The sequence below is a fragment of the Bubalus kerabau genome, chromosome 1 (genome assembly GCF_029407905.1).
Source record: "Bubalus kerabau isolate K-KA32 ecotype Philippines breed swamp buffalo chromosome 1, PCC_UOA_SB_1v2, whole genome shotgun sequence".
Lineage (NCBI taxonomy): Eukaryota > Metazoa > Chordata > Mammalia > Artiodactyla > Bovidae > Bubalus > Bubalus kerabau.
Window position 1 is genome coordinate 59,583,962 of NC_073624.1, and position 9,273 is coordinate 59,593,234.

General features: G+C 43.0%; 1 protein-coding gene across 1 annotated transcript; it reads right to left on the reverse strand.

The window, feature by feature from the left end:
- Positions 1-7,908: 7,908 nt before the first annotated feature.
- LOC129641496 (gastrin-releasing peptide-like) lies at positions 7,909-8,602 on the reverse strand. Its single transcript, XM_055566203.1, has one exon. It carries the CDS (start codon positions 8,473-8,475, stop codon positions 8,071-8,073), a length of 405 nt encoding a protein of 134 aa, XP_055422178.1. The 5' UTR covers positions 8,476-8,602; the 3' UTR covers positions 7,909-8,070.
- Between the last annotated feature and the right edge of the window lie 671 nt (positions 8,603-9,273).

Below are 9,273 nucleotides of genomic sequence, written 5' to 3' on the forward strand. Positions count from 1 at the left end.
AGAGGGAGGGTCTTATTTAGTGTGGGCTGCTGTAAAAAATGGCTGCAGACTCAGTGGCTTAAGCAACGATTCATTTTTCACAGTTCTAGAGTCTGGAAATCTCATTAGGCACCAGCATGGTTAGGTTCTGGTGAGGACCCTCTTCTAGGTTTGTGGATAGCTGTCTTCTTGCTTTCTCCCCACAGCTTGCTGTCTCCTAGAGAGCACTCTGGCCTCTAAGGGCACTAATTTCATTCATGAAGGCTCCTCATGATTTAATCATCTCCCAAAGGCCTCACCTACCCCCATCACATTAGGATCAAAGTTTTAGCATAGGAAGTTTGGAGGGATGCAAGCATTCAGTCCATTGCAGGAGGGGGAGGGTACTTTGGCCTGACTAAGGGACCAACTGTGACAACTTCATGGGGAGGGTTAGCTGAGAACTCCCTGAAGTGAGAGTAGTTTTCATCGTAGACAAAGGTGTGTGTGTGTGTGAGAGAGAGAGATTAATCTTTTAAGAAAAGAAAACTAAATGTAAATATATTGTGCACAGATATAACCTGTTCTCATGGTGGTGATAGTTTCAATTTTGGACTCATTGGTGCTATAAATGAAAATCTTAATTTAAATACTCCTTTCAGCAAAGACTCCCCGGCTCCTCCTTTCTCCTCAGCATGCATTTGTTTCTTTAAAAATCATCCTCATGTGTGAATTCATACCTGGTTTAACAAAATTTCTCCCTGGGAGTTTGTCATTGGTATATAGTTTTCTAGATGGCCTTGATGGGATAAAGATTTGAAAAGCTTTATGTAGCTTTTGAAAGGCTCTAAGTGTAGGTACCACAGGGAGAAGTGAGGAGAGTTATATTGGAACAGTGGTCAGGGTTTGATGACCTATTCCTGAACCCCTGAAAGCACAGTATATTTTAGACCAAAGGGAAACATCCTACCTGCAATTTGCATCAAGAAAAAGGAGAGAGTTTTATCAGGAAAGATCTCAAAAAGTCAGGTTTCAGTGTGTACCTTGGCTCAAATGGTGATTGCGTGTGGTCTACCAGGACTACAGTATAAATCCTGTTTCTGATAGTTTACAAATAAATACTCAGCACGTAAGTATAGAAATCTTCACATACAAACAAAATGTGAACTCAAACCCTTAATAAACAGGCCGAGATGGAAGTAACAAGATTCCTCTCTGCCACCATTAGTCTCTCTTCCCTGAGGTCCAACCACACCTTGAACACTCTACTGTCATTCCAGCTCTTTCCACACTGTGTAGTGATGGTGGGTTTAAAGCCTCTGCCCCTTTCGGGCTGTGAGCTTTCAGAGGTAACTTTGGATCCCGTGTGCCTACACCATACTCATCACATAAGAGAGAAGTGGGGGAGGGAGGGAAAGAGGAAAAAAGAAAGGAAGGGAGAAAGAGAGGCATGCTTTCTGTTGAATTGATGCAGGCTTCAAAAAAACCATATTTATTCTATTTTAACACAGACCTGTGTTCCCTGAACAGAGCTTCTGCCATCATCCTGAGACTTTGGAGACTGAGGGGATAATTTGGTTCATAACATTTATGAGAACTTGCCAACTGATGCTTTTGAACTGTGGTGTTGGAGAAGACTCTTGAGATTTCCTTGGACTGCAAGGAGATCCAACCAGTCCATCCTAAAGGAAATCAGTCCTGAATGTTCATTGGAAAGACTGATGCTGAAGCTGAAACTCCAATACTTTGGCCACCTGATGGGAAGAACTGACTCATTGGAAAAGACCCTGATGCTGGGAAAGATTAAAGGCAGGAGGAGAAGGGGAGGACAGAGGATGAGATGGTTGGATGGCATCACCGACTCGATGGACATGAGTTTGAGTAAACTCTGGGAGTTGGTGATGGACAGGGAAGCCTGGTGTGCTTCAGTCCATGGGGTCACAAAGAGCCGGACATGTCTGAGTGACTGAACTGAACTGCCAGGCCTTAGGAGATCCAAGGACTCCAAGGCACTGTTGACTTTGTGCTTCCACGTCTTGACAATTTCCCTTTTGGCCACTGGGTGGCAGTGTGTCCCACAAAATGTTATTTGCGGGTCTGGTGTGTGTCTCCTCCTTAAGCCTAAGGCTCAGAGATTGTAGCTCCTCACTTGGATTTGTTTAACGCACATTTTCACATTGAATTGACAGCTCGTGTTATAGCCGTGTATGCATATATGTATTTAATTATACTGTGGAATTAAATTCAAAAGGGTGAGAATGTGGTTACGTGTGTACGTTTCCAAAGCCTGCTTCAGTTTGCAGGTTTTGCCAGGGGCTCAGGCAGGGATGATGCAACTGCAGGGGAAGCTGAGGGAAACCTCAAACCCAACAGCATGTGGCATCCACTTGGAGCAGAGGCAACGGCAGACTTTGCATCCTGGGCCACTGATAGCCACAGCCCTGAGGTCCCTTCCTTCACCACCTGCTGCCCCAGGTTCAGATGCTCTGCCTATATTCTTCCTCTTGCTCCCAGCTGGGTTGCCTCATGTGAGCTGGCCTTCAGGGGGCCAGCACCCTGCCCAGACCTTCTTCTTCCCATCTTCCAGCATTACCTACGTATCCCTACCCACACACAGAGCACTGCAGATTTTACTCTGTGCAATATTAGGGACTTTAAGTGACATTTACTAGATAAGACTGTATTGTCTAGGGATGCCTATAATGGTGAAGTTTCAGGCACTGGAAAGGTTGATGGCAATGCTCACCATAATGGAAAGGCCTCAAGGTTATCTCCATAGGATCCCGTATCTCCATAGCAAGTGGGTGTTCCATTGATGTTGAATACCTCCAGTGATGGGGAACTCACTACTTTATAAGCAGATCCTTTCCTTCCTGATAGCTTTACTTATTAAAAGCTTCTCATTTTCTTTGACCTGAAATCAAATCTGGCCTCCTGTAAGCTGCAACCAGTGGCTCTCATTTCCCTCCTGGGTATATTTAAGCAAGACTTGTGGATTTTTTAAACTTCACATTTTGAGCTGGTGGATGTAAGACAGGGTCAGAGATTCTGGATCTCTAACAAGCTCCCAGGTGATGCCAACCCTGCTGGTTCAAGGGCCATCCTGTGAATAGAAAGGGAGTAGAGGAAGAACCTTGGGCTTTGACATTATCCCTGGGTTCAAAATATGGCATTATTCTCTAGCTCTGAAGCCTTAGAAAAGTGATTCAAGTTCCAGCATGGAAAATGGGGTAATAAAGGCAAAAATGCACAATACCTAGTTCATTTATTGGGAGACTTAAATGAAACTATGAGTTTGTATCAGCTAGGAATGCTTTCAGTTGCAAGCAAAAGAAACCTAATATTGGCTTAAACGATTGGAATTAACTTTCTTGCATAGCAAGAAATCTGGTGGTAAGTGGCTGCTGGCATTTGTTTAGTTGTTTAATAATGCAATCAAGGATCCAAACTCTCTGTATTTTCTTCACTTCCACCCTTAGCATATTGACTTTTCATTCTCATGCTTATTGTGTGGTCACATGACGGCTGCCAGAAATCCAAGCATTATAATATGTGCCCTCAAGGAAAGATTGAAGGGGCAGTTTTGATAATGGCCAAGTTTGACTCTTTTATTAGGAAAGTAAAACACTGTCTGGAAGCCCCTGAGCAGAGTTTTGTTGTGACTCATTGGTCAGAGCTGGGTCATGGGGCCACTCTTAGTTTTAGAGGACCCTGGCATCAAATCATTATGGTTCATTACCTTGGCCTGGGTACACTGCTACTCTGAACAAAATTGCAGTTTTGTTGGTAAGTGTCTTGGTCTAGTATGGGCTGCCATAAAAAGTACCATAGACTTGGTGGTTTAGCAACAAATATTTATTTCTTACAGTTCTGGGGGCTGAGATCCAGGAAACGAGATCTGATGACTGATGCAGGCCCACTTCTAGGTTCATAGATGGCTGTCTTTTTTTTTAAACTTTTTTTCATATTGGAGTACAGCCGATTAACAAACAATGTTGTGATAGTTTCAGGTGGACAGCAAAACTGTCCATACATGTACATGTATCCATTCTCCCCCAAACTCGTCTCCATCCAGACCGCCACTGTAATGTTGAGCAGAGTTCCGTGCGCTCTTCTGTAGGTCCTTGGCCGGCTGTGCATTTTAAATAATATACATGTGTGTACGTGTCCACCCCAAACCTCCTAACTAGATGGCTGTCTTCTTGCTTTGCCCTCAGATGGCAGAAAGAAGGCAAGAGGGCTCTCTGAGGTCCCTTTTAGGACTAAAGTTATCATTTTCCCCTTCGTTTTAAAGTTGTCAACATTTTAGATCTATTTTTCATTACAGTTCTCATGCCTCTTGTTTTCCCTTCTGTTCATATTTTTATATGACAATTTTAAGTTCATTCAGTAACCAACTTTAACATTACTTTGACTATGGATAGATTACTGAGCCAATTAGGGTACTAGGATGCTGTTATGAAAATTTCAAGCAAATGATTAGAGAAAAGAAATACCGTGAATACCCAGATACCTATAATCTCATATAGTTATAACCTAACATTTTGCCATATTTTCTTCAGGCATAAAACAAAACAGTACTATTTACTGAAAACCCTTTAGTAACTTTCTAAGAAATAATGCATAGGAGACACATGCTCTGGACCTTGTTGATGGGAAGCAGTCAATATTCCATCTTCTCTTTTGATTCATCATTTGTTTAGTATAGAATGCTAGGCTTCACATAATATCCACTCATGATTTTTAAGGACTTGCTCCACTATTTTTCATTCCCAATGTCTAGAAGTCAAGCCTGTCCTTTGTTGAAAACTGTCCTTCTCTTCTCAAAGGCTCTTTAGGTCTCCTCTTTATCCCTGGCCTTCTGGAATTCCACACCACTTGTGGTGTGGAACTGGGCACTCAGAAAGGTCCTTCAGGCAGACTTCTGTCCCATAGTCCTGAGAAATGTTCTTGTTTTATGCTCTGATAGTTTCCTTTCCTTAGTTTGCTGAATTCTTGGGGTACCTGTTGGTTGCATGGCAGACTTTCTGAATGAATCCCCTTACCATTCTCATAATATTTTTGGCCCACTTTTCCTTGATTTATTTTTTGTTTTCCTTTCTATGAGGCTTCTGAGTTTGATTGTCCAGACTCTTTATTATGTTTTTAAGTTTTCTTGCATAGTTTTAATATCTAAGAACTCATTCTAGTCCTTTAAGAAATTCCCTTTCATAGTATCATGTTTTATGTATAAAATATCACTCTGAGGATACTAATTTTTGAGATTTTCTTCTGTTTCTCTGGATTTTCTGTTGTCTCTAGTTTCCTTTTTTCTGTTTTGCTTTGAGTTTGCTTTAATTTGTCTTATGGTGGAATCTTTGCTTCTATATATAGGGATCACTTGTCTATTTTTCCAAATTAGAGAAGCAGACGCAAAAAAGATCAGTTGGAAGCTCTGAGTGCCTGGGCTGGGCTTGTTGATGTGGAAGACTTTATGTAGGATGATTGGAGCATAGGATAACCTTTTGATGGAACATCTTCAAAATCAAAATATGTAAGCCTTTATTCTAGGACCATTTCTAACTTGGTCTTGATAGGATCTAATAGTAGGTCTTTGTAACATCAGGTTTCTGCAACATTAACTTATTCATATTTCTCAAGATACCAGACTTCCTTATGCCTCAGTTTCCTTGTCTGTAATCAGATAGAATAGGGGTAGTGACCTCAAAGGATTCTTTCCACTCTATAGCTTTATAATATAATTCAGGACAGAGTTTAGTTAAGAGATGGAAGCATATTAGAAGGAATCAACTATGCTAAAATATAAAAATCCTTTGAAGCTGTCAGGAGATAAGTTCCTAAAAATCTAATAAAAATTTTGACTCAGTGGGGACATGACTCAGTGGGAGATAATTAGAAATAAACTTAGGAAGAAGGATTCAGGAAGGGCTAATATTTAGTGGCAATGCCTTAATTAATTTCGCACGTGCCCTTGAGATGTTAAAGTCACCAGATTTTGCAGTCTACCTTTTGGAGCTGAATTGCACACATAAACTGGACGTTGCTGATTGAATGGGGCCTTATAGATCCAAATAGAAGGATGGAGTATTAGATTTTAATTTATAATAACCCATCCAAGACCCTGAGTCTTAGGCCGACAGATCCCTACACAAAGGTCAACATCTTGGAGGATTTCTAAAATTAGATTCTTGTTTACTTCTAAAATGAAGCTGTGTTCCTCTCCCTGATATTGTATGAGATTAAGGGACTCTCAAAAGGTGGTAGGGAAAACATTACTTGGAGATTTCACACTTCTGCACAGAAACTTTTACTAGGGTCTGATGTGTATGTGTGTATTAAAATTAAAATACTGAGTCTTAGTTTAAACTCTCTTTGCTTACTTAGACTGTAAATTCCTGCAAAATTGGTTCCTCTGTCCCCACGTTTTTATGTATCTCTCATGCAGTGTGAGCAGTTGGTGTTTATTACACATTTGAGTAAATGAATCTATTGACATGAAAACACGCCCTAGAAAACTGCTTCCTTTTCATCCACCTCTAACTCAGGTTGAGAATCTGTAGGTCATCATCCAGGTTAAGGCTCAGAACTGGGGCTTGTTTAAAAGTTAAAGGTACATTTAATTATATTTGATGGAATTCCAATGTCACAAAATAACTTGAGGAGTAACAGCTCAGCCAATACTCCTTACTTCAGCAGCGTGACTTGTCTTGCAGTCACCTCAATATTACATTGCTGAGCAGAAATATAGCTAACCTGTCATAACGGTATATTTACCCAGCGTGCAGGGAAGAATGATGACGGGAGAGACATTTAGGGGAGATTTCCTGGATTTACGATATTGACTTTTGGTCTTTGTATGAGGAAGAAATTAACATCCCTTCTCTTGGAAATATGTTCTCTGTAATGAGCCTGGTTAACTTCATAAAATACTGCTTACCAAGTTAGTGTTAGCCAAGAGGGGGACGGGGTTGGATTCAGAAGAGTGCAGGCAATCACATCCTGAAATGGGGCTCTGCAGACTGCAGATAAAGAAGGAGGAGATTTAGGCTGTCTTTGGTTTTGGCAAAGCTGATGAAAGGCAAGCTTTAGTTGGGGAAAACTTGTTTAAGGAAGGATGGAGGGGAAAGAGGATTTCCATAGTAGCACAGATTTGCGGGCTAATTTTGATATTTTTATTCTGAAGAAGGCCATTCATTTCATTCATTCAACAAACATTTACCAAAGTGTAGACTCATTACTGGGCTTCCCTGGTGGCTCAGATGATAAAGAATCCATCTGCAGTGCTAGAGACCTGGGATTGATCCTTGGATCGGGAAGATTGCCTGGAGAAGGAAAAGGCAACCTGCTCCAGAATTCCTACCTGAAGAATTTCATGGAGAGAGGAGCCTGGTGGGCTCCAGTCCTTGGGGTCACAAAGGGCTGGACACAACTGAGTGACTCACACTTCCAGACTCATTACTAAGGATGTAAGGAATTTCTTTAGGGAGCTCAGATACCAGAAGAGAAAACAGCCCAAACCAGTCTCCTAGCAATCGAAAATGGAGACTTTAACTTCTGGGGAAATTCATACCTTCCCTTGGGCATTATAAAATGGGGAGTTTTGTTTTGGCAAAGCCTAATGTCTGGGTGCCATTTTTAGTTCTCTAGCACCTAGCACAGTGTCTGACCTGAACTTTGTAATCAGTCTTCCTAAAAGTATGCCTTTCGTCTTTGCTCTCCTTCTCAGGGATCTACAGTGACTTCCTATGTTGTTTGCTGAACTCAAGATCAAATGCCTATGTCTGAATTTTTTTTTTTTTTTTTTTTTTTTTTTTTTGTATGTTTAAGCTTTTATTGTGACTGGTAACAGGTTGGGGACTGGAATCTAATAGACAGCCTAGATGTAAAGAACATTAATTAGAAGACTCTTTACGGACAATTTTTCACAGCAAACAAGTTCAAACCAGAAGATGCTGCTTGAAAATCATGACTTTAGTCAAAGTTGAAAGGTACAAGAATAGTTAAGTATTTTGCACAAAGGAAATTTGTTGATGATCCAGTAGAACTGATGCCCATAGAATGCAGTTTCTTAAGGGTTTTGTTTTGCTTCTTTGAGGGAGGCGGCAATCTTCGTCAGTTCAGCTGGGGGTTCATTCCTTCATTCTGAGAACCTGTGTCTTTGAAGTTGCTGACGTCCTCGGAATCCCAGGCAGGCTGGTGAATGCTCAGGGGCTCCCATGGAGGCATCTGGTGGTCTCGGGCCGCCTTTGCTTGTAGGAGGCTTAGCAAGTTCCTTGTCGCTTCTTCCCACTGGGCATACTCCCTCAACTGCTCCTTCAGGCTCTCCTCCTCATGAAGTTGTGGGGACTCTGCCACACTCTTTTTTCCCATTAAGTGTCCGACCGCCCAGTGGTTGCCGCGCGTGTACATCTTGGCCAGCGCGCCTCCTCTGCCAGCCGTCACCGGGGCGGCCGATCCCCGGGGCGCCAGGCAGAGGACCAGCGCCAGCAGGACGAGCGAGACCTCGCGGCCGCGCATGGTCCCGGAGGAAAGCGCCCGGAGCGCCGCGGCGAGGCTGGGCGGAGAGCGCGTTCTCCCCGCGGAGGCACGCCTAGGACCCGGGAGCTCGGAGGAGCGCCGCCGCCGCCGCCGCCGCCCGCCTCTCCTATGTCTGAATTTTAAGGTTTCTCATAATCTAGCTTATCTTCCAAATATATATATATATATATTCCACAAAGGAATAGGCCCCCATTGGGTCTTCTTTATTTCTGAGATTGCTCTCAGGCAGCTGGTGCCCTGATTGAATCTTTGGCTTGTTAAAATATTGGTGGATAGCTGCTGCTCCGAAGGGCACCCCTACAGGCCAGCCCCAGATCACCTATGGGACCTGCCCACTCTTCCACAACCCAGGAGCAAAAGGGTTAATGCAGGCAGGGAGTGCCAGCCTCGAACCATCTGCTTGGTGTGGTCTGAGCCCAGTTGCACAGCTGGTGAAATGCTTTTCATTCACCCTGCACAGCCCTGTGGGACGTACTCTGTACTCTTTCCACCCCTGTGTTTGCTCTTCTTCTTTGCCTCTTCAGATTCTTGCCTTTTTTAAAGACCTGACACATAATGTGCCCAAGTTCATCTATCCATTTAACAGCTATTTAGTGAGAGACTGCCATGGACACAATGGTGCAAGACAGACATTGCTAATCCCCCATGGAGCTTTGAGTCCAGGGAGGGAGGGAGACATTTATGTAATAATCATCCAGATCAGCACAGATTGTGTGATGGGGCCACGCAGGGGGTGTGTGGTGGGGGGTTGGCATGGTGGAGCCTGTACCTGGGCAC